At 53.8% G+C, this 24459-nt stretch overlaps 1 protein-coding gene across 1 annotated transcript; it reads left to right on the forward strand.

Moving 5' to 3' along the window:
* Positions 1-12047: 12047 nt before the first annotated feature.
* LOC101054092 (odorant-binding protein 2a-like) lies at positions 12048-16017 on the forward strand. Its single transcript, XM_074390174.1, has 6 exons — positions 12048-12254; positions 12792-12925; positions 13195-13265; positions 13808-13918; positions 14566-14667; positions 15905-16017. Exons 1-6 carry the CDS (start codon positions 12183-12185, stop codon positions 16015-16017), a joined length of 603 nt encoding a protein of 200 aa, XP_074246275.1. The 5' UTR covers positions 12048-12182.
* Positions 16018-24459: the final 8442 nt, after the last annotated feature.

Consider the following 24459-nt stretch of genomic DNA (forward strand, 5'->3'; position numbering starts at 1 on the left):
AACAGGAGTATTGTTTGAGCCCAGGAGATGAAGGCTGCAGTGAGCTATGAACACGTCACAGCATTTCAGCATGGGAGACAGAGAGACACCCTGTCTCAAAAAATAAGATGAAAAATAAAAGAAACCTGATTCCGCTTGGGCTCCGCTTTCTGTATCTCAAGATGAAGCTTGGTTCTTACAAGGGACCTGAGGTTCTCGTAGCTGATGCCACCCATGCCCAGCTCCATCTCCCATCTGCCAGGCTCCAGGAGTGACATGGCTGCAGCGGGTGGATGTGACCACGCGGGCCGGCACCGCACCAGTCTTCAGACGCCGCGCCGATGAGGGCGAAGAACCCGTGCACGCACGTGTAGCTCAGAAAGTGCTGCGTGCCCTGTACGACCTCCACGGGGAAGCCAGCACCCGCCTCTCCCATAGAGCCAGTGCCAGAGCCGAGGCCGGGTAGCAGTCTGGGTGACTATGCAGAGAGGAGAGCGTGAAGGGGCAGCAGTGATGGAGGAAGACAGATGCCCCACCTGGGGGGCACCCCAGCAGGGAGCAGCCCTCACTACGTGCGGAGATTTGAACTCTCACATGGACCAGAGCGTGACTGCGCCGGAGCTGGACAGGGAGCTCTGGACCCAAATTGACGCCTCCATCAGTCCCTTCCAAAGGGAGTTTGGGAGGCCCTGGACCGGAATGGACACCTCAGGGAGGCGCAGGGTCTGGTGCAGAGGGGCCGTCTGGAGAGGAGGTGTAGAGAATGGTGGGGAGGAAAGTGGCTGTGACGAACGCGGTGAAGAAGGAGGACCGGGCGGGGTGGGGCGGCGCCTTGGAAGATGTGGCGGAAGTCCGGGGCCACCCGTCAGCCCCAACGGCTCCGTTCATCCCAATTTTATCTCAAGCACGTGCTGGATTTTTCCTTATCCCTCTCTGCATTATTTTACAAGTGGCTGCTCTAGGGGTGACGGTGACGTCCTTAATTCACGGTGGACTTGGAAAGAGCACTGCATCCCTGACTTAAAACGTGACGACCTTGTGATCGCACAGGTGCGTCCTCCCCACTCTGCCTCGTGCCACTGCTTTTACTTTTGAAGGATGTTTTCAGCAGATACAGAATTCTCGCTGGGGCACGATGGCTCACTCCTGTAATCCCAGCAGTTTGGGAGGCCGAGGCGGGAGATCACCTGAGGTCAGGAATTCGAGACCAGCCTGGCCAACATGGTGAAACCCCATCTCTACTAAAAATATTAAAATTAGCCAGGCGTGGTGGCACAAGCTTGTAATCCCAGCTACTTGAGAGGCTGAAGCAGGAGAATCGCTTGAACCTGGGAGGCGGAGGTTGCAGTGAGCTGAGATAACACCACTGCACTCCAGCCTGATCAGATCCAGAAATGACCAAATTACGTCTAAAGAAAGTAGAAGAAAGGAAATAAAGAAACTGACAATGGAGGAGGCAGATGGGGTGGCGAGTGTGCACCCCCACATTCGGAATCCCTGGCCGTTTGGGTTCTATGCCAGCTCTGGGCTTATTGCCTTCGGTTTCTAATGGTGCTTGATTATCCTGTGTGCGCCTGGAGCGGGACCCTCAGACGCTTCTCCTTCGTAGCGGGTGCACTGTTGGGTCTCGGTGGCCGAGGGCGCTGGGGCTCGCTGGAAGAAGGGGCTTCCCTTTACATTCAGGGGTCTTGTTCTTCCTTCTCTGTCCTGAGGAGCTTGGCTGGCAAGCGGGATGCCAGGTGAGCTCAGCCCCAGTGAAGTCAGCAGCAGCCCCATGGGTGGCATTTGGTGAGTTCTTGGGTTCCCAAAGTCAGCGAACTTCTCTGCGATCCCGGCGGCCACAGACACACCCTCTCCAGGGAGGCCTGAGCGCCTTCCAGGTTGTTCCTCCCCGGGTGCTCGGCCTCAGCCCCGGGGTAGAGCTGGCTCCGTTTCTGCTTTTGCTGTGGGTTTAGGGTCCTCTTTACCGGTGGCAGCCCCTTTTCTTTCCCCAGTCGGGAGTTCTTTACGGTAAGCTTTGCCTTTCGAATGACGGCACCACCTGTCTCTGACACCCTCCCTCTGTGCGAACCACGGCCTTTACTTTCTGAATTTGGACGCACTGACGTCTGGGGCCTTCCCCAGCCTGGAGGAAGTGCTTCTCCTGGAGCTGGCGAATTTCTAGAAATAGCAGATGGCTTGTCTGTAAGGGTGCCTTCCATAGGCAAACCAGCCAGTCCAGAGCCCACACCCTCGCCAGGGCAGGTACCAGACACTAGGGACAGCCAGTCCCCACACCCCAGGGCCGGGACATGATGGAAACCAGCCCGCCCTGAGCGTGTTCGCCCTGCTTCCTCCATTCCTTCCCGTGGAAACGTGGCAACTGCAGTGCAGGCTCTGCCCACACTGTCCTCCTGCCCGCCCCCTCCCCGTGCCTCCCCACAGGCCCTGGTGCTTCCTCGAGCCCCGCCCCTCCTGTTTCTAGGGGCCTGAGTATCATAAGCCTTCGTCCTCAGTCATCCCATGGCTGTGTCTTCCCCTCCCAGCCTAAAGCAAATCCTGGGAGCTCTTCAAACGCTTGCGGCCCAGAGTCCTTTCTCCTTGTTACGTGGAGCCATCCCAGCGTCCCAGCCCCTGTGAAGGAGGTGGCAATGCCCGCTCAGCCAGTCCTGGAGCCACAGTTAGAGCTGCTCTCCCATTAAGCCAATGCGTGAATCCGGCATTTTGGATTCAACGTCAACCATGAGCCACGCTGGACGCTAGTTACCGTGCTGAGGGCAGCTTTTATTCAGCAGCTTCTGAGAGCCAGGGACTGGGTTCCATGCCACTTTGTGCAGGGGTGAAGGGGTGCTGTGAAGGGAGAGTGGGGGTGCAGAAGAGAGTGGGGGCTCCAGTGAAAAGTCACAGGGCTGGTCAGGGTGAGTGCAGCGGGGTCAGCTGTGTGGCAGTTATGGAAGGCAAGACTCTTCCGCCGACAGAGTCTGGGACACGGAGGCCCACTCTTCCCGAAGATCACATTTCTAAGGAATGGCTCGCAGGTCCTTGAGAATAACCTTTTTTTTTTTTTTTTTTTTTTTGGAGACAGAGTTTTGCTCTGTCATCCAGGCTGGGTGCAGTGGTGCTATCTTGGCTCACTGCGACCTCCTCCACCTCCCAGGTTCAAGCAATTTTCCTGTCCCAGCCTCCCGAGTAGCTGGGATTACAGGCACCTGCCACCACACCTGGCTAATTTTTGTATTTTTAGTAGAGACAGGGTTTCACCATGTTAACCAGGCTGGTCTCAAACTCCTGACCTCAAGTGATCTACCCACCTCAGCCTCCCAAAGTGCTGGGATTGCAGACGTGAGCCACCGCGCCCAGCCTGAGAGAGACTTCTGCATTGTAGGAGAAACATGGACTTCTCAAGGGGCAGAGGAAGGAGGCACAGGTGTAAGCCCTTTTTAGCAAATGCTCTAAGAAGGGGCGGCTGAGTGCTGGCCAGGACACACAGCAAATTCTCCTGCAGTGCTGAGCTCTCAGGTAGGCATTCATGGGGCTGGGGCCTCCCCAGGGATGTGCCTCGTGCTGCTGTGATTCGATAGAGCTTGGTCTCCTGGTGCAGGGGCTTGGGCGGAGCCGTCCCGTGCTGAGAGCTCTGTTGTGCTCAGTACACACGCACTGACACGCTGAGCTTGGGTCCACATTTAAGAGTGGTTCTCTTTGCATCAAGCCCGTAGAATCCGTCCCCACATAAATGCCTCGGGGAAAGACGTCTGAGAATGGGGAGTCTCGTCTCCTCATGCAATGGAGGAGGGGGTGATTCTGCCCAGGTAGGTTCGAGGAGATTGGGAAGGGGATCAAGATTCTTGCTTTCATCTGAGCTCACATAAAGGTCCCAGTTCTGTGTGTCACGGTTCCACTCCTTAATCAGTGACACAACTTTCACATAAAGCACTTGGTGACTTTTGAACCCAACTCACTGTGCAACCCACACTATTAAATGCGGGGTCTGATTTTCAGCCATTTCTGCTCCGTGGCTGCAAGAATGAAATACGATTCTAAGGCCAGGACAGAGTGTCTCCAGCGTTTTGACCGTGACTCAAGCTCAGATCTTGGCGTTTCCTTTCTGAAAGCCCAGAGCAGTCAGGGCAGCCCCGCTCCAGGTTCCTTACAGTCGTCATCACCATGGTTGTGGGCGAGCACAGCAGCCAGGTGGCTTCCCAGAGCTTTGCTTCCGGCCGGTGCCATGTCCCAGTGAGCAACCTCAGCAGACAGCTTAGGGAATTGTGGTGTCACTTCATGCCGTGGCCGTGAATATCCCATTGTCCATTGACGAGATGCCCTCCCTGCATCTGTGCACACCTCACAACCTGCACACGCACCCGCAGACAGGGGAAAGCCCTGTGCTTGGCAAGGGTGGGAAGCATGACTCCAAAGTTCCATTGAGTGAGGGGAGAAGTAAAATAATTCCAAATGCGTTCCCTCCTTGAGCTGGAGGAGAGAGCCGTGAGGAAACGCACTCTCTGGTTGTGGGACTGGGGCTGGGAACAGATATTTGCACCCACTTCAGCCGATTGTGCCTGGGGTCTTAGGATGCTTTCATCTGTTGGTCAAAAAAGCACAACCACAGCTGAGAGCACAGGTGTTACTGAGACAGCTTCAGACACTTCATGCCAGCTCTGCTTTTCAGTGTGTTTCCTGGGGCTAAAACCAAGGCTGGTTCCTTCCGGAGGCTCGTGGCGGGGAATCTGTCCCTGCCTTTTCCAGCTTCCAGAGGCCTTCACATTCCTTGGCTCATGGCCCCTCCTCCACCTTCAAAACCAGCAGCGCAGCCTCCTCTGCTTCTGTCGTAAATATTCTCTCTCCCTGCCTCCCTCGCTCACACCCCAGCCCCTCTCCTATAAGGACCCCTGTGATAACAGTGAGCACACCCAGATAATCCGCGGTAATTGCTCATCTCAGATCCTTAACTGAATTATATCTGCGAAGTCCCTTTTACCATACACAGTGGGTTTTAATAAATTCACAAGGCTGTGAAACCATCACCACTATCTAATTCCAGGAGATGGCCATCATCTTACAAAGGTCCCCGCGCCTGTCAGCTCTCACCCCTGGTCCTTCCCTCCCCGCCCCAGAACCTCTCGTCCACTTCCCATCTCCGTGGACTTGCCTGTTTGGGCGTTCCGTCGAAATGGAATCATATACACGTGTTTCTTGTGACTGCGTCTTTCCCTTAGCATACTGTTTCCTGGTTTGCCCAGGCAGTAGCATGTGTTGGCATTTTATTTCTTTTTATGGCAACATTTCATTGTGTGGATAATTCCACCTTTTTTTATCCATTCATCCAAAGGTAGACATTTGAGTTGTTTCTACTTCCTGGGTTTTATGATGCAGCTAGGGACACTGCATATAAATGTTTTCATAGAAACATATGTTTTCATTTCTCCGGGGGGTGGAATTGCTGGGTCATATGGTATTAAATAATTCTAAGCATAACTGTTGGATAAACTGCTAGACTATGGTTCTCGGAGCTGTGCCATTTTACCTTCCCCCAGGCAGTGCATGAGGGGTCTAGTTGCTCCGCATCCTGGCGAACCCTTGTTATTATCTGGCTTTGCGATTCTAGCCATCCTAATGAGTATGAAGTGCTATTTCACTGTAGTTTTGATTTGCACTTCCCTAACGACAAGGGACATTGAGCATATTTTCATGTGCTTATTGGCCACTTTTATATCTTCCCTGAGGAACATCTGTTCAAGTCATCTCCCTTTTTAAAATTGAGCTATTTGCTTTTTTGTGTTGAGTTACAAGTGTATTTTATATATTGTTGATACCAGACTCTCATCAGATATGTGCTTTGCGAGTCTTTTCTCACGTGTCTTTTCATTTCCTTGATAGTGTCCACTGAGGTACCAAAGTTTTAACTTTGATGAAGCTCAATTTGTCTGTTCCTTTGGTTGCATACTATCTGGGTGTATAGAGAAGAATTCATTGTCAAAGCCAGGGACACAGAGATTTGCATATCTTCTAAGAGCTGCAAAGTTTTAGCTCTTACATTTAGGTCTTTGATCCACTTTGGGTAAAGCCTTGTGTGTGGCGTGAGGACCCACTTTATCTTTTGCATGTGGACATCCAATATCCTAAAGCCATTTGTTGAAGACTATTCTTTCCCCATTGTTTGGCGTCTCAACTCATTCTGGCATCTGTGTTTGTGGGATGCTGATTTCCTTCATTTCCTTGGAATCCTTCTTTACTCAAACATTCTTTTCTCTGGCCCTGCGGAGTTCCTCCCTCTTCCTGCTTGGCCCAGTATTTAGCTGTGGTCTTGAGGACCCCTGCACGTTTCTGGAGCTCTTCCTCTGCGGAGTGCCCTCCTGTCTGCTTCCTTGTCTCCCACATTCTAGTCGTCTGCGATGCCCGGAGTCCAGTCTGTGTCCCGTCCACACCATGTGACCCCATGCTCTGTCGGGTTCCCCTCTCTGCAGTGGGTTGAAATTCCCTCCAGGCTTAAGGCTGCCATGATCCTGCTGAGCTCCTTAGCTGCCCCTCTCGGGGATCACAGCCTGCGCTGTCTGAGTCCCGTGTCTAAACACAAGCGTTTCACACCTGGGGCCGGTTTCCCTCTGTGGTTGGACAGGGAAGTCCATACCCCATTCTCTTGGAGTCCCAGGTAGAAATGAGTGCACCATCCTGGGTGATTGCCACATCTTCCTAACTGGTTTCTCTGCTTCTATATTTGCTCCCGAAATCTGTTCTCAGTGCAGCAACTGGAGTGATCCCTTAAATACGCAAGTCACAGCTTGCCTTTGTCAGAGCTTCCCAGAGTCTTTCACTCAGAGCAGAAGCTGAAGTCCTCGTGGTGGTCCTCAAGCCCTACGTGGCAGTTCTGCCCTGTTTCCCCAGCCTCACATGTGTCCAGTGTCCCTGGATCGTTTGCTGTGGCTGCTCTGTGGTGTGTTCCTGGAAACTGCCAACGTGCTCCCACCTCCAGGCTGGCACTGGATGCTCCTGCCACCTGGACGCTCCTGCCACCTGGACGCCTCTTCCAGCTGACAAGCTCATGGCTCGCTTCCTCCGTGTCTTAAATTTGGTGTTTGAATGCCACCTTGGTGAGGCTGTTCCTCATCTTTTCATTTAAAGGACAAACAACCCCTTGTCCCAACACTCCCTGCCAACTTGTCCACTTTGCTTTTTCCATAGCATGAGCATCGTTTGAAATAATATATAATGATATGAACCAGTGACCCATCAGGATCCAGAGATGACAGATGGAACAGGCATTGCTTACACAGTGAACAGTCAGCTGTAGAGGTTTAAAGTCAACCACAAAGAATGGCTCAGGATTGCAGGAGAGCAGCTAAGGAAGAAATAAACCGCGGTGGGGTCCCTTCCACAGGCTGGGTTCAGACTTCGTGGATCAGAAGCTGCGTTCAGATCCCCATGCGGCCGAGGGATGCTGGAGAAGCTTGCTGGGTTGCCCCGGCCAGAGCTGGTCCATGGTCAGGGCAGAGGCCAGCAGGTAGGAAAACGCAGGCTGGGCCTGGCAGGCAGGAAGCCTCTCTTCCCTCCCGGAGGCAGGTGAGCTGGGCTGGGAAACCTACAAGAGTCACTGGGAACCCACATGTGTGGGTGCCACTGAATCTCAATAGGAAGCCATCTGGGGGGGGTTCCCTGAATTCAAGGTAGTGAATGCCCCCAGATGTTCCTGACTTGTGCCATGTCATTTGTATAGTAAGGGAAAGAAAAAGAAAGAAATGGAAGCATCCTGGACCCAGGCATCCTGGACCCAGGCTGGGAGGCACTTCCCCCTACGTCCCTACCAGCAAAGCTTAGCATCACGCCAGGTGCACCAGAGAAGTGCCTGCTGGCTCCGGCTCCATTGCCTGGGAACTGGCCATAGAGGGTACACGTGGAGCTGGAGGTGAGACATTGACAGCTGGCACCACAATTCACTTATTTATTTTCTTCACTTTATGTCCCCTGCACCTAGAATATAAGCCTCATGAGAGCAGGACATTTGTTTGTTTGATTCATTGATGTAATCCTTGTGCCCCAAAGAATGAGCGACGTATTGAAAGGGCACAAAGATCCATTGTTAAGCACAATTATTGGCATAAAAGAGGTTTTTAGTACCCATTTTTAGACTGCATTCTAGCCTGGGCAATAAAGCAAGACTCCCGTTCTCTCTCCCTCTTTCTCTTCCTCTTTCTCTTTTTCGTTCTCTTTTTTTCTTTCTTTCTCTCTTTATTTTTTCTTTCTTTTTTCCCTTAAAAAATAATAATAATAAAACAGAAAGTGTGCAAGATCAAACATAAAATGAACCTTTATTCAGTCATTGTTATTCTGATGGACACCTGAGGCATTTCCAAGATTTGTAAGTAACGACTGAACCCATCTACTGGGTCATATGGGGGAATGTAGCTGCTGAATTTATGCTTTTCAGTGGACTTGCTGAGTCTTTGGCTCAAGGTGTTTAAAAAAAATTTGTGGCCAGGCATGGTGGCTCACGCCTGTACTCCCAGCACTTCGGGAGGCTGAGGTGAGTGGATCACCTGAGGTTTAGAAGTTTGAGACCGGCCTGGCCAACAGAGCAAAAATCCCATCTCTACTAAAAATACTTTTAAAAATTAGCTGAGTGTGGTGGCATGCACCTGTAATCCCGGCTACTTGGAAGGCAGAGGCATAAGAATCCTTTTAACCCAGGTGGCAGAGGTTGTGGTGAGCTGAAATTGCTCCTCCGCATTTCAGCCTGGGCAACAGAGCGAGATTCCGTCTCAAATAATAATATAATAATAAGAAGAAAACATTTATGTTCATTTTGGTTTTTAAACTTTTAATCTTGAGACATTGTAGATCCCCACGGAGTTGTAAGAAGCTGCACAGAGTGGTCATGTGTATCTTTACCTGGCTTGCCCCAGCCTCAACCCCAGCAATGACAGACCTGTTCTCCACCCCTACAATCTGCTCATTTCAGGAATGCAATCTACTGCAATCATAAAATCGTGGGATTGGCTTTTTCCCATGCAGCATCATTCTCTGGAGGTTCATCCCGTTGTTGCATTTATCCACAGTTCATTCCGTTTTACTTCTGAGCAGTGTTCCGTGCTATGGCTGCACCACAGTCTGTTTAACTGTTCACCTGCTGGAGGACATTGTGTTTGTAGGTCTGGGTTATGACACATGTACAGGTTTTTGCATGGACATCACTTTTCATTTCTCTGGGACAAAGGCCCAGGGGTGCTATTGTGGGGTTCTATGCTTGTTGCAGGTTTAGTTTTTGGTTTTCTTTTAAACCTGTCAAGCCATTTTCCAGAAGCCGTCCCGTTTCCATGCATCCTCACCAGACTTCAGTGCAATCGCTGTGATCTTATCCCAGCCACCTTGATAGGTGTGTACTGATACATCACGGCTTTTATCTGCGTTTCGCTGATGACTCATGACGTTGAACACTTTTCCGTGTGTTTCTTTGCCATCTGTATATTCTCTCTAGTCAAGTGCACCTTCTGGTCTTTTGTTTACATTCTATTTTTGAAACTGTTAAGTTTTGAAAATTTCTTTATAAAGTATAAAAACGAATTCTTTGTTGAATATGTACTTTGTCAATGTTTTCTTTCCATCTTTAGCTTGTCTTTTTATTCTCTTAACAGCATCTCTTACGGAACAAAAGTTTTTTTATTTTGATGAAGTCTATTTAAAAATTTTTCCTTTTATAGATCATATTTTTGGGGACAAATCTAAAACCTGACCCAGCTCCATATCACAAAGATTTTCTTTATGTTTTGTAAAAGTTTTCTAGTTTTAAGACTATGATCCATTTTGAGTTAATTTTCATAAAGCGTGTGAGACCTCGCTTGGGGTTCTTTTTTTGTTTGTTTGGTGGTTTTGTCTGTGGATGTCCAGCTGCTCCAGCCCATTTGCTACAAAATCTGTCTTTCCTCCATTGAATTGCTTTTGCATCTTTGTAAAAATGTAATTGGTTGTATTTGTGCAGGTCTGTTTCAGGATTCTTTATTGTCTGTCTCATTAATCTAAGCATTTGTCTGTATGCTAGCAATATAATAAGTCTTGAAAGAATAGACTGTAGCTGGGTGTGGTGGTGAGCACCTATAATCCCAGCTACTCAGGAGGCAGAGGCAGGAGAATCACTTGAACCTGGGAGGTGGAGGTTGCAATGAGTAAAGATTATACCACTGCACTCCAGCCTGGGCAACAGAGTGAGACTCCATCTCAAAAGAAAAAAAAAAAAAATAGCCTGATTCCTCCCACTTTATTCTTTAAAAAAAAAAAATTAGTTATTCTAGTTCCTTTCTCTTTCCATATAAATTTTAAAATAATCTTGTCTATATCTACCAGAATTCCTTCCGGAATTTTGATAGAAATTGTATTTAAATCTTTATATTATTTGAGAGAAATGACATTTTTACCATGTTGAGTCTCCTAATCCATGGATAGAGCTTGTTTTGGTCTTCTTTGATTTATTTTATAATCGTTGCATTGTTTTCAGCATACAGATCCAGCACATGGGTTGTTAGACTTATGCCTAGGTATCTCATTTTTTTAGCTATTATAAATAGTATTGTGTTTTTAAGTTTAGGGTCCATTACTAGTATGTAGACGCACAATTCATCTTTGTATATTTATCTTGTGTCCTGCAACCTTGCTGTACTTGCTTATTAGTTCTAGGACATATACTGTTTTGTTTTGTTTTTCAATTTCTTGTGATTTTTCCAAAGAGAAAATCATGTCATCTGCAGATGCAGACAGTTTTCTTCCTTCCTTTCCAATGTGAATGTCTTTTATTTCCTTTTTAAGAAACCGTTGCTGCTCTGACTAGAACTTTCTGTACTATGGCAAACACAAGTGGTGAGAGTGGACATCCTTACCTTGTCCCTGGTATGAAGGAGAAAGCGTCTGTAACTGAGTATCCCAGCCTCAAAATGTCCTTTAAAGCTTTTTTTCCTTTCTTGCTTTCAGCCTTGACACATACTTTGTTTCTCTCTTTCCCACCAGGCACTTCTGTAAGCAGTGCTCGCTTATCTAATTACGTGCTTACTTAGAAATTCCAGGGGCCAGTTTTGAAACAAACCAGGCAGAGAGACCCAGCTGCAGAATCCTCCCACTTAGGGGGAGTTACAGGCAGCCCCCCACTGCCGGGCTGAAGTCAGGATGACGCAAAGCAGACCTCAGGACAGGCAAGTGATGACTCAGGAGAATCATCAGGCCCGGGAACTACAGGGTCCAGGAGGAGAAGGCACAGTCCTTGCTCAGGTTGTCTGGGGATGAGGCCAGTGGAGCCAGGTGCCCACAGGAGCTCAGCACTCACGAACGCTGAGCACAGGCTGGCAGGCGGCTCTTGGTGCCTCATGCCACCCATTTATCTAAAGGGATGAGATTCAAGGCCTGTCCTGCGGGCCGGGGCCGTCAAAGCTGATGGGAGAGGGGAATGTAAATTCTAACGGGGAGATGGCCGATGACCACGTGCAGGAAGAAGTGGACAGAACCGTCCAGAGAGACCACATGCTCTGAGGACAGCATGGCCCAGCTCGGGTACGGAGTGAAGCGGGGTCGGGGAGGCAGCGTGGTCCCTCGTATGGCCCGAGGAGGCCGTGCATAAACTGACCCTGAGCCACACAGTGGTATCCTCCTCTGCCCCTAGGAGGCTCTAGTGCAGGGTCCGGGGCAGGGAAGATCAGTGAAGTGTGGGTCCCGGAGCGGGCAGAAGCTTGGGCTCTAGGGCGTGTGGGAGTCAGGGGGCAGCAGCCCCACGTCTCTGTGGTCCTAAAGCCCAGTCCCTTTCTCCTCAGTAGGGGAGATGCCCAGTTCCCCAGAGAACTTGCCCAGGGTCCTAGCCACAGCACTGGGAGGGCTCAGGGGCTGGGGAGGGACGTCCCAAGGCCGTGGGTTCTCCCTCTGCGGCTCGGGGTGCAGATACACCCCATCCTGCACCATCCTGGCGAGTCCTCCGGGCTGGTCTGAGTGGGTGCGTTCTGGTGGTGCAAACCCTGGGCACATCATGTGTCTTTTCTTCTCTGGCTGGCACTGAACTGCTGCTCACCAGATGCCAGCAATGATGACACTCCCCCTCCCGGATGCAGGACTGGCTCCCACCGCGGGGAGGGGCGACCCGTGCCACGTGCTCCCAGGACACTGGCTAGGGGGCTATAAAGAACACCTTGAGAGAAGCCGGCGCAGACTTGTTCAGACTCCCAGTGGCCCGCTGAGGTCGTGAGCATAGAGCTCTGGAGATGAAGAGCCTGCTCCTGGGTGTCACACTCGGCCTGGCCGCTGCCCTGTCCTTCGCCCTGGAGGAAGAGGATGTGAGCTGGGCTGGTGTGGGCGGGTGGAGGAGCCAGGCTGACTCCTGGGTGGGGGGCAGCGCCAGGGGCCCTGCTTTAGGAGGTATCACTCAAGGCTGGGTTCTGACCCCGAGCTCCCAGCCTAGGGTTGAGGGGAGGGGTCCTATTGTTCCTCCAGCAGACATGGCCCCTCCTGGGGCCCAGAGCCGGAGCAGGCTCAGCTCAGGGGGTCCTGCTGCACTGACACCTGATCCCTGAAGGTCTCGCGGGGTTGGGCCCTTGGGAGGGAGGGCTTACCCGGTGCTGGGGCCCGGCGTCCATGGGGTGCAGACACGCTTTCCCTCCACCAGAGGCTGGGAGCCCTGGGCGGGTAGGGAGGGATCGGCTGGCTCTAACCAACTCTAACTGAGCTCTAACTATGGTGCAGGAACCCAGTCAGCCTCTAGGGGTGGCAGCCGGGCAGCATGGCTGTCTGATTATAGCTGCAGGCCTGAGTGCCGCCGTCAGGGTAGACTCTGGGCCAGCCCATGGTGGGCTCACGGCCTCGGCCTGCTCCAGATCACAGGGACCTGGCATGTGAAGGCCGTGGTGACCGATAAGGACCTTCCGGAGGAGAAAAGGCCCAGGAAGATGTCCTCAGTGACAGTGACGGCCCTGGACCGGGGGGACTTGGAAGCCACATTCACCTTCATGTGAGTGTCGCCCACTGCGGGGCCCCTCAGGCCGCTTTCTCTCCCCTCCCCAGACCCACCGGTGCCCATCCCCCATCCACGTTTCGGGCGTTGGTAAGAATCACCCCCTGCCTTGGAGGGAAACAGCTGGGCATCTTAAAGCTTGGTGGGGGGAGTGGGAGGGGGCAGTGGAATTTTCAGGTCGCTGGGTCAGGACCATGCACCAGGTGAGCTGAGGACGGCCCAGGTGTGTCCTGGGAGCCACGGCCCATGTGTCTCCTGTTTTCCAGGAGGAATGATCGGTGCTTCCAGAAGAAAATCTTCATGCGGAAAATGGAGGAGCCTGGCAAATTCAGCACCTGTGAGCCTCCCCCAGCCCCCTGAGGGCGGAGAGCACCCGGGCCGCCCTTCTACCAGGGTCCCAGCTGTGCCCACCTATGAGGACTGGCTGGCCTCTCCTTCCTGGGGGTCTGGTGGCCCTGACTTCAGACACCAGGTGTGACCGGCTTGTCCACAGCAGAGATGGACCAGATCACACCTTCCCTCTGGGAGGCCGCAGCCATTGACACACTGAGGAAGCCAAGGGTTAGGGACATGGAGGGTGAGGATTAGAGTTAAGGACAGAAGAGTAGGGCAGGGGCAGCTGCTGGAGCTGGGAAGGTGGAACTCTAGTCCTGGACGTGCTCTGGCCTCTGTGGCTCCATTGCTTGGGTTGGGACCGTCCCCAGAGGAAGCTCCAGCCTCGGTGTCGGGGAACACGCTGTGGAGAGCAGCCAGGCCCAGCTCAGGCTGTCCGGGGCACCTGGGTGACCACTGAAACATTCCCGAGTGTTCCTTCATGTGGTCGCAAGTGCTTTCTCTGGGAATGAGGGCACTGAAGCCCACCTTCTCTGTCATCTACAGATGGGGGCAGGAAGCTCGTATACCTGCAGGAGCTGCCCGGGACGGACCACTACGTCTTTTACTGCAAAGACCAGCGCCATGGGGGTCTGTTCCGCATGGGAGAGCTCATGGGTGAGGGCCCGCTGGGGCCTGCGTGTCCTGCCCCACAGTCTCTGCCTCCAGAAGCCGGTGGAACCGGCATCACCACGCCCTGGCATGGGGGAAAGGGGAAGCCCCCTGCACTGGCCTTCATGTGCCAGGCCCTGAGCGCTGCCCTTGGCGGCTGGTCCAAGTACCTGAAGTGGGAATGGGGTGGGCCAGGCAGGGACAGACACGGCCCTTGGTGACATGAACCTGCCAAGAGCCACTTCTGGGGTCTTGGGTATAGGGGTGTCATCTTACGGGGGAGGTAGTGTCCTGACAGAGCCCTTCATGGGCAGGGACCCTCCAGGGCAGGAGGGCAGCCAGTCCCTCCAGGACACAAGGTTCCTCCCAGTAAGGGCTGTGACCCTACAGGGTGGCTTTGGGAGCTGCCCAGGTCCCCTGGGGTTGCTCAGTGGCTTGGATAGTCCCCGCCACTGTCCCCCTTCCTGGGGACCTTTCAGCTGGGCCACGGCCGTCTCCTCTGTCCCCAGCCCCACCCTCAAACTCTGGTCCCCTCTCGGGCCTCCCCTCCCCGCGTCCCAGTGCTGGGCCGTGGCCGTCTCCTTTCCGCATCTGCTACCTGCAGGGCCGGGCCGCCGTCCCCACCTCGGCTGACCTGGCCACCTCACCTGCAGGTCGGAATCCCGACACCAACCTGGAGGCCCTGGAAGAATTTAAGAAATTCGTGCAGCGCAAGGGACTCTCGGAGGGGAATATTTTCATGCCCCTGCCGATGGGTGAGAGGACTGCTGTGCCCCGTCCCCCGTGTGCCCCCGTGTGCCCCCGTGTGCCCCCTGGCCTCTACCCTGTGACCTCCAGTGTCCCATGACCCCCGTGTCGCCGTGTGTCCCGAGTCTCCTCACAGAGGCTCCTGCTTAGGGTCCTTGTCACGGCAGGGTCTGAGCTCTGGGCTGTGATGGGGTCTGGGCCCTGAGCCAGGGCGTCTTCTCATCACTGGGTTTTTCTGGGTCTCTGCAGGAAGCTGCGTTCCCGAACACTAGGGTGAGTGGGCCTTGCTCCCGGGGTTTGAGGGTCCGTCTGCTCTGGCTCCTGCCATCCCACACAGGCAGGGGGACCCCCCGGCCCAGGCAGGAGGTCGGCACCTCGGAGTGTGCTCGCCCGCAATTCCCGGGACTTTCGGGAAGTCCTTCCTTTCACCTGCCCCTGAGCCTGCCAGCCCGAGCGAGGGTCCTCCTCAGCCCGTCCACAGCGAGGCCACCCCCGGGTTCCTCAGGTGTCAGCTCGGCCCATTGCCCCCTGCACCTGTCCCCACTCGGTCCACTCCCCCTCCCCCACCCACTGAGGATGCTCAGAGGCCTGCTCAGGTGTTGGAGGAGCTGAGGTCGCTCTGAAGCCCCGAGGCTGCCCAGCAGTGGCCGACGTGGGGGCTGTGGAGCCTGGGGAGGGAGCTCTGGGCCTGGCCTCTGCCGCACCCTGCAGCCTCCCTGACCTCTACCCTGCAGCTTCCCTAGCCTCTACCCTGCAGCCTCCCTGACCTCTACCCTGCAGCCCCCCTGGCCTCTACCCTGCAGCCTCCCTGACCTCTACCCTGCAGCCTCCCTGGCCTCTACCCTGCAGCCTCCCTGACCTCTACCCTGCAGCCTCCCTGGCCTCTACCCTGCAGCCTCCCTGACCTCTACCCTGCAGCCTCCCTGACCTCTACCCTGCAGCCTCCCTGGCTTCTACCCTGCAGCCTCCCTGGCCTCTACCCTGCAGCCTCCCTGACCTCTACCCTGCAGCCTCCCTGGCCTCTACCCTGCAGCCTCCCTGACCTCTACCCTGCAGCCTCCCTGGCTTCTACCCTGCAGCCTCCCTGGCCTCTACCCTGCAGCCTCCCTGACCTCTACCCTGCGGCCTCCCTGGCCTCTACCCTGCAGCCTCCCTGGCCTCTACCCTGCGGCCTCCCTGGCCTCTACCCTGCGGCCTCCCTGGCCTCTACCCTAAAGCCTCCCTGACCTCTGCTCCTCTTCCCAGCACAGCGGCCCCCGGGTCTACACCTCCAGAGCCCACCCTACCGCCAGACACGGAGCCCTGCCCGCCTGGACCTACCCTCCAGCCATGAGCCTTCCCTGCCCCCACCCGCCTGACTCCAAATAAAGAGCTTCTGCCCCAGCTCTGGGTGGCCTATCTGTGGGGATGGAGGAGCTTGTGCCGGCTCCCTGGGAGGCCTGCTGGGAGGGGGAGCCACCAGGGAAGCTGGGGAGATGTTGCCAACAACAAGAGGTATGACATTCAACAGGACTGTGGGGCCGCGTGGTGTCCTGGAGGGGCTTCCTGCAGAGCCGCCCTGGGGTCTCAGGTTCATCTTGGGACGGGCAGGGCCCTGGGCAGGAGTGTTTGGGAAGACAGCGGGGAGGGCAGGAGTGGGGACACAGCATCAGGGCTGCAGCCGTGGGGCCACCGCATGGCTCCTGCCCTAGGATGATCTCTGGGATCCTCCGAGCTGCCCCCTTTAGCAGCCTGGGCTCAGTGGCAGCGCTGGGGAGAGGGGCACTGGCGCCTCTGTCATCACCCCCAGAGAAAGGCAGAGCGGGCCCCGGTCTCTGAGATCCTTGCCCCCACCCTGGCTTTCCCATGGGCACATTCCCAAGGCCATGGTATATGCAGACACTGGGGTTGCTGGGACATGGGGAGGCCGGCCACAGTGATAGGGGAGAGGCCACCACACCGGAGTGATAAACATGCCCCAGGAGCCGCAAACTCAAGCTGGACAGGCCTCCAGGGGGATGAGCCTGCAAAGTGATAGCCTCTCCCCAGGGCTGCACCAAGGAGCCACTGCCCGCCTCCCGCCCACACCAGCATCCTCACCTCCTCCTCTCCCGCCTGGACATGATTCTTGGCTGAGGCTACAGGGTGGTCCTGAAGTGAGCCAGGCCAGTAGGGCCCACGTGAGCCAAGGCGGAGCCAGCCTGGATGTCCATGGACCACACGTGGAGGGCAGGGAGACCCCATCCTACAAAGACGTGTGAGTGGTGGGGCATTGCCCTCACCTTGTGCTGCCATGCAGGTTCCAGAAGGGTTAGGACGTCTGTGTAACAATTCAAGATTGGTTGGTTATTCGCTATTGGGTAAAAAAATTAAAAAGTTGAAAAAAAAAAAGAGACATATGAAATGGGCTTGGTGCAGTGGCTCACATCTGCAAGCATTTGAGTGGCCGAGGAGAGAGGACACTTGAGGCCAGGTGTTTGAGACCAGCCTGGGAAACACAGTGATACCTCACCTCTGTTTGTAAAAAGAAGAAAAAAGAAGAACTAGTAAAAATATTTACCTAAGATGGAGATGGGACTGCAGAGCGCTGAGCATGGGTGCAGGGGTGATGTGGGCGGGCACACGAGAAGCCGGGAAGTCTCTTCCTGCCCATGCAGAGGGCCTGGCATGGGCAGCTGTGGGTTTCCCTGCGTCCCTGCCTGGGCTGTTCCTCCATTCATCTGCCCTATCCATCCAATGTCCTGGCCACCTTGTGATGGGTGAGCCAAAGACCGCTAGCCCTGGGAACGTAGCCCTCGCGCCAGGAGACGCAGGCTCTATCCCAGCAGACATAGCCCCAACCATCATCAGCTTTTGCTCCCAAGAGCCCTGGCCCCCTGAAGCTTCCCTTTCTGAGCTCAGCAGCCCCCAATTCCACCCACAAACTCTGTGTCCACTGAGTCACATGAAGCCTCTTTCCATGGCTCATAACCATGGGACCCTCACAGACACCCAACATCCGAAACATTTGAGGACAGTGTCCTAAATCAGGAAAACTTTCACTCCCAACCCAAGCACAGCAGAGGGGCCAAACAGAATCTCTCCAGGAGCAAAACAAGCCATTCAGTGCTTGAAAATCGAGAAATCACAGACGTGAAGGAGGGCAGTGGAGCTTTTTTGTTCCTTTTAAAATGAATTTTTTAATATATGTACAAAGGAACACACGTATCCTGGAGATGGGGCACCAGACGGGTTCTCCCTGACGTGACTTATTCACCAGGGGCCGAGTGTCCAGGCTGAGAGTGAGGACTCCAGGCAGAGAAGTGACGCGGGACTCATGGGTCACCAGCCTTCCAGAAAGTGCTTAACCTCTGTTTCTTTCTTTGTAAAATGAGGACCACAGGAGCACCCACCAGCAGGGTTGCTGTGAGTAATGGGCATACATCTACACACAACCTCACACATGCACATGCACATGCACACACCCCTACACATACACCTATACATGCTCTCACACATGCACACACACCTACACATACCTACATATGCTCTCACACATGCACACACACACCTATACATGCTCTCACACATGCACACACACCTACACATACCTACACATGCTCTCACACATGCACACACACCTATACATACACTATACATACACCTAAACATGCTCACACATGCACACACACACCTATACATGCTCTCACACATGCACGCACACCTACACATACCTACACATGCTCTCACACATGCACACACACCTATACATACACTATACATACACCTAAACATGCTCACACATGCACACACACCTACACATACACCTATACATGCTCACACATGCACACACCTATACATACACCTATACATGCTCACACATGCACACACACACCTATACATGCTCTCACACATGCACACACACCTATACATACCTACACATGCTCTCACACATGCACACACACCTACACATACCTACACATGCTCTCACACATGCACACACACCTACACATACCTACACATGCTCTCACACATGCACACACACACCTATGCATACACTATACATACACGTAAACATGCTCACACATGCACACACACCTACACATACACCTATACATGCTCTCACACATGCACACACACATACACATACCTACACATGCTCTCACACATGCACACACACACCTATACATACACTACATATACCTAAACATGCTCACACATGCACACACACCTACACATACACCTATACATGCTCACACATGCACACACCTATACATACACCTATACATGCTCACACATGCACACACACACCTATACACGCTCACACATGCACACACCTACACATAGACCTATACATGCTCTCACACATGCACACACACACCTATACATGCTCTCACACATACACACATGCACACACACACCTACACATAGACCTATACATGCTCTCACACATGCACACACACACCTATACATACACCTATACATGCTCACACATGCACACACATGCACACACACATCCCTATACATCTACACCTACACATGCTCTCACACATGCACACACACCTACACACACCTATACATGCTCACACATGTACACATGCACACACACACCTATACATGCTCACACACATATTCACACACACACACACCTATACATGCTCACACATGCACACACACACCTACACACACACTGCCACATGCTCTCTCTCTCAGTCACACCTGCACACACACCTGCTCGTGAAGCACCCCCGTACATGCCTGGTATAGTCTTAAGTCTGCAGTGTGTCGGTGATGCTCCTTGCCGGGGAGTGTAATCCTCATGCACGTTAACACGAAGGCTGTGACTGCCTAACTCCATGTCTGGACTCGATATTTGGAGAACAAAGATGCTGGAGCTGGGCATGGTGGCGTGCCCCTGTAGTCCCAGCTACTCAGGACGCTGACGTGGGAGAATCACTTGAGCCTAGGAGTTTGAGACCAGCCTGGGCAGCATAGCGAAACTCTGTCTCAAAAAATAAATAAATAAAAAATAAAAAGTTTTTAAAGACATAAGCCTATCCATAGAAGGATTTCAAACCACACCACTCCATATAACAAAAATTAATTTTTGTTTTTCTAGCGTGAATCCCCAGAAGCAGATGAGACAGATCCAAGCTCAAGTGGTTTACTTAGGAGGTGGTCCCAGGAGACACTGGTGGTGGGGGATGGGTGACATCGGCAGGGAAGGCTGCCAGTGAAGGGTCCAGCATCAAGGTGACCACTGCGACCCACTGGGGCTCAGTCCCTGGTGCTGCCATGGTTTATACCAGCTCTAGCTGGTTATGGGAGGGGATGCTTCTAAGGGACACTAATTCCTGGCACTTCCCGCTGCTGCAGGGCAGGTGGCTTTGGTGAAAAGACGGTCCACATGGCCTGCAACGGCAAGACCCAAGGGGCTCTGATGGCCCCCCGGCACTGCTGCAGTCCACCCGTGGCAGCTTCAGACACACTCATGCCCACACTGGGCTCACATTTTGCTGTCTCTGGGTCTTCAAGGTGACACTTGCCTGCGATAATTTCTAAAAAACAATAAATAATTTCTAAACAAGAAATAATTTCTAAAAAACAGAAAGAAGTCTTAGAGCAGAAACATTCTTGGGCTGGGCGAGGCTGCGGCTATGGCAGTTGGTGCCAGGCGTGGCTGGCGTTCCTCTCCTACCCCTCGCCGCTGGCCAGGGCCTCTGCTGGTTGCTTCTCCAGTGGGATAGCACCGACCTTCACCCCCGGGGTTCTGAGCACCCTCTCCCTCCGTGTACGCCTTGCAGGTCTGTGGTGCTGCACCAATTCACAGGCCTAGAAGCACCAGAGGGTGCCCAGAGAACCCCTTAGTTCTGGACATCCACTCCCTGCTCCACTCATGGGACAGTGCACCTGTTGCTTGGTGGCAGGAGGACTCGCTCATCTGCAAGTAGGTTAGCAAGACTATCATACTGTAGGGCAAAAGAGAGATGGGCAGAAGTTTTAAAAGTTTGAATTTTGCCGACAAAAGTAAAGGCAGCGTCTGGCTTGGTCCTGGCCCTGGGAAACGCTGAGCACCTGCCCAGAGGACCCAGTGATGGTTCGACGGTGGGGCTGCAGCTGCCCATCTCACCTGGCATTGCCAGAGGCTGGGTTGGCAGAAACGGTCAGCCATCTGAAGAAGTGGTGCATTTCAGATCAGGCCACACAGGAAAGTCCCATGAGGCCCAGGTGAGAACCGGGCAGAAGACACGCGGTCCAGGCCACCTGTTGGATACGTTGGTGTGGGCAGGTCTGGGAAGCTTTTCTCCTTTTTCTTTTTCTTTTTTGAGACACTGTCTTTCTCTGTTGCCTAGGCTGGAGTGTAGTAGTGCAATCATAGCTCACTGCAGCCTTGATCTCTCAGGCTCAGACAATCCTACCTCAGCCTCCTGAGTAACTGGCACTACAAGTGTGCACCACCATGCCCAGGTAATTTTTTTTTTAAAAGAAACTCCCTATGTTGCCCAGGTTGGTCTCAAACTCCTAGGCTCAGGTGATCCTCCTGCCTTGGCCTCCCAAAGTGCTGGGATCCCAGGCATGAGCCACCACCTGTGCCCGGCCCCTTCTCTTGTTGGTGTTTGACTATTACACATAGTGAACAGGAGAAATATACTCGGGGGCTGGTGGCATTGCCCTCCCCCTAACTCACCCCTAACCCCCACCAACAGACACAGAACAGAACCAGAGCCGGGAGGCTTATTCTCTCAATACAGGCGGATTCCAGGAGGTTTCCTCTTTCAATGCAGGGGGATTCCGTTGTCACTTGCTGCCATCTCTGCTCAGTCCCTTGGACTTGACTCTATGCTCAGCGCCAGGCCCCCTCCCACCGGGTCCCTGCTGTGATGCGCCTGCCTGGTGAGCACCTCTCACTGGCCCTTCTCCTTGGAGGGTGCTTGTCTGCTCCTGGGGCACTTTCTTCCGTTGCTGGCCGGGATACTGCCCTCTTGGATATCAGCCTTTTTCTCCGAACAATCCATGGATGGATGCTTGTCCTTCCTTTCTGGCAGCGTTTAGAAGTTGGCTTTATATTCTCGATCTTTCAAGATCTTTCCAGGATCATTTATTTTCATCTTTCAAGTCCAAGAGCTTTCCAGGATGCGCAGTGCCTGCAATCTCACGCTCACACTCAGCGGCGTTCCTACCGCTCGAGGACATTTTACGCTATTCTTGGTCTCCTGTCCTCCACGTGTGCGCCCCGCTGCTCCTGGAACGCCCGGGATTTGCAGGGAAGGCTGCCGCGCGCCCGGCCACCCCGCAGCCCGCCCGCGGCCTCTCACTCGGCTCTGGCTGCGAGCTTCCTCTTCGCGGCGGTCTTCACCTCCTGCGCCCGGCTGCGGTCTTTGTCTCGGGCATCGTCTCTCACATTTACCCATTTGTAAAGCACGTGTTTCCGAGCCCCGCCTGCTTCTGCGCTGCGGCCGCCGGTCCGCAGGGGGCGCTACTGCTTCGGCGCCCGCGGTGGCCTCCGTTGGCGTCCGGGCGCTCTGGTTCCGCGCTCTGGTTCCGGCTCGCTGGTTCCGGCTGTCTGGGCCGCCCGTGGGCCGCGTGCGTTTGCAGGTTCCTGGGCTCGGGTCCAGGTGCTGCAGGTGTGACCCGAGACTTCGTGGGTGCTCCGTGGACGTGCTGCTCATCTCCTGCCGAGACTCCCGGAGGAAGCCTGTCTGTTTGCAGCCTCCTTGGGGCAAGGCCGGGGTCCCCGGGCCTCAGGCTGCAGGGCATTGCCTGTGTGCCGCTGTCTGGGGCAGGGCAGGGCCGGCCAGGGGGGCCTTGTGGAATGTCACGGGGGTGGCACTGTCTTCCCGTGGGGCCTGTGGGTCTCTGTGGGTCACGCTCCCTCCAAGAAGGGGAACGGACTCACCCCTGGCGGAGTCCTGGGCCTCCGTCCGTGGCCCCCGGGAAGTCCGGCTGGGAACCGAGGTTCCCACGCCCCGCTCCTCCAGAACTCGCCCCGCCGCGGATTTGGAGCCGGGGACGTTAGTTTTGCCTCTGCTGCCATCCGCAGTATTTATTTCCGCCTCCTGTGTTTCTGTTCTCCGGTCTCCCCAGAGTCGGCTTCTTTTCTTTCCACCGCTGTAAGGAACCAGCTTCTGCCTCCGAGGAGCGTCTGTGCCTCTCCCTGTGCTGACCACCAGCTCGCACTCCTGTCTCATGCTCCCTCCGCATTTTGGTTTTGCTGTTATTTATTTATTTATTGAGGCGGAGTCTTGCTCCATCCCCCAGGCTGGAGTGCGGTGTTGCCATCTCGGCTCACTGCAACCTCTGCCTCCTTTTCATTGCTGCTTGCTCCTTGTGATTGCTGAGAAGTGTTCCGTTGCACGGATGTACCACAGTTTGCCCTACTGATGGCGAAGGCGTTTGCTTCCAGTTTCTGGCAGTTATGAATGGAGCTGCTACACACATTTGTGTACAAATTTTTTTTTTTTTTTCGACACGGACTTTTGCTCTTGTTACCCAGGCTGGAGTGCAATGGCGCGATCTCGGCTCACCGCAACCTCCGCCTCCTGGGTTCAAGCAATTCTCCTGCCTCAGCCTCCTGAGTAGCTGGGATTACAGGCACACGCCACCATGCCCAGCTAATTTTTTGTATTTTTAGTAGAGACGGTTTCACCATGTTGACCATGATGGTCTCGATCTCTCGACCTCGTGATCTACCCGCCTCGGCCTCCCAAAGTGCTGGGATTACAGGCTTGAGCCACCGCGCCCGGCTCCTGTGTACAAGTTTTAACCGTAAAGATGCGCGTCCTGTGTTTTCACTTCATTTGCACAAATACCAACAAGACAAATACCTTACTGGGTCGTATGGTAAGCACGTACCCAAATTTATAAGAAATCGACCGACAGTTTTCTCAGATTGTGGCGCCATTTTGCATTCACGGCAGCGACGTGTGAGTTGCAGATGCTCCACGTGTTTGCCAGCATTTTGTACGGTGAGGTTTCCTGGAAAATAGTTTTGCCATCTATTGGGCGTCCGTACAGCGGCGTCTCCTGGTGGTCGGTGCGCGTTTCCCTGGTGGCTGGCGATGTCGCGGATCAGCCCAGGTGCCTACTTGCCGTCCGATCGTCTTCTTGGGTGAAGTGTCTGTTCAAGGATTTTATTTTCTTGTATTGAGCTGTTTTCTTTCTTAATCTTGAGGTTTGACATTTCTTTGTGTGTTCTTTTGTTGGGATATGTAATTTGCAGATACACTTTTTTCAGCGTATAGCTTTAAAAAATTCGCAGCATCTTTTGCAGAGTAGTTTTTAGTGCTGATGACGTCCAATCCATCCGTTCTCCTTGAATGAGTCGTCCTCTGGTGCTCTAGCTGAGAATTCTTTGCCTCACCCCAGTTCCTGACGGTCTCTCTTTGTTTTCTTCTGAATGTGTTGTGGGCTTACCTTCCGTGGACACCTGTGGTGGTGTGGGAGCTGGTTTTGTGTGAGGCAGGCACGTCACTTGTGTCAAGGACCGTCTGTCTGTCTGTGGCACAGCAGCTCTTCCAACCCCAGTGGGTGAAAAGACCATCCTTTCTCCATAGAATTGAGCCGGGGGTTCCATTAATAAATGACCCGTCTGTGCGGCTCTGTTTCTGAATGCTCTATCCCGTTCCATCATGTGTGTGTACAGCCCTTTCCAACACACGTACTCACACCCCTATGTATACACGTGTGGAGGAAATGATTTCCTAGCCGCCCATGGGGCTGCTGCCAGCCTCCATCCACACATTTCCTCCCACAGAGGCTGCTGGGCTGTGGACAGACACTGCCTCTACAGCCCCACAGGTGTCCCTGAGTGTCCAGGCTCCTGCCGAGAAGAGGGCAGCTGT

Source organism: Saimiri boliviensis, chromosome 2 (assembly GCF_048565385.1).
Source record: "Saimiri boliviensis isolate mSaiBol1 chromosome 2, mSaiBol1.pri, whole genome shotgun sequence".
Classification (NCBI taxonomy): Eukaryota; Metazoa; Chordata; class Mammalia; order Primates; family Cebidae; genus Saimiri; species Saimiri boliviensis.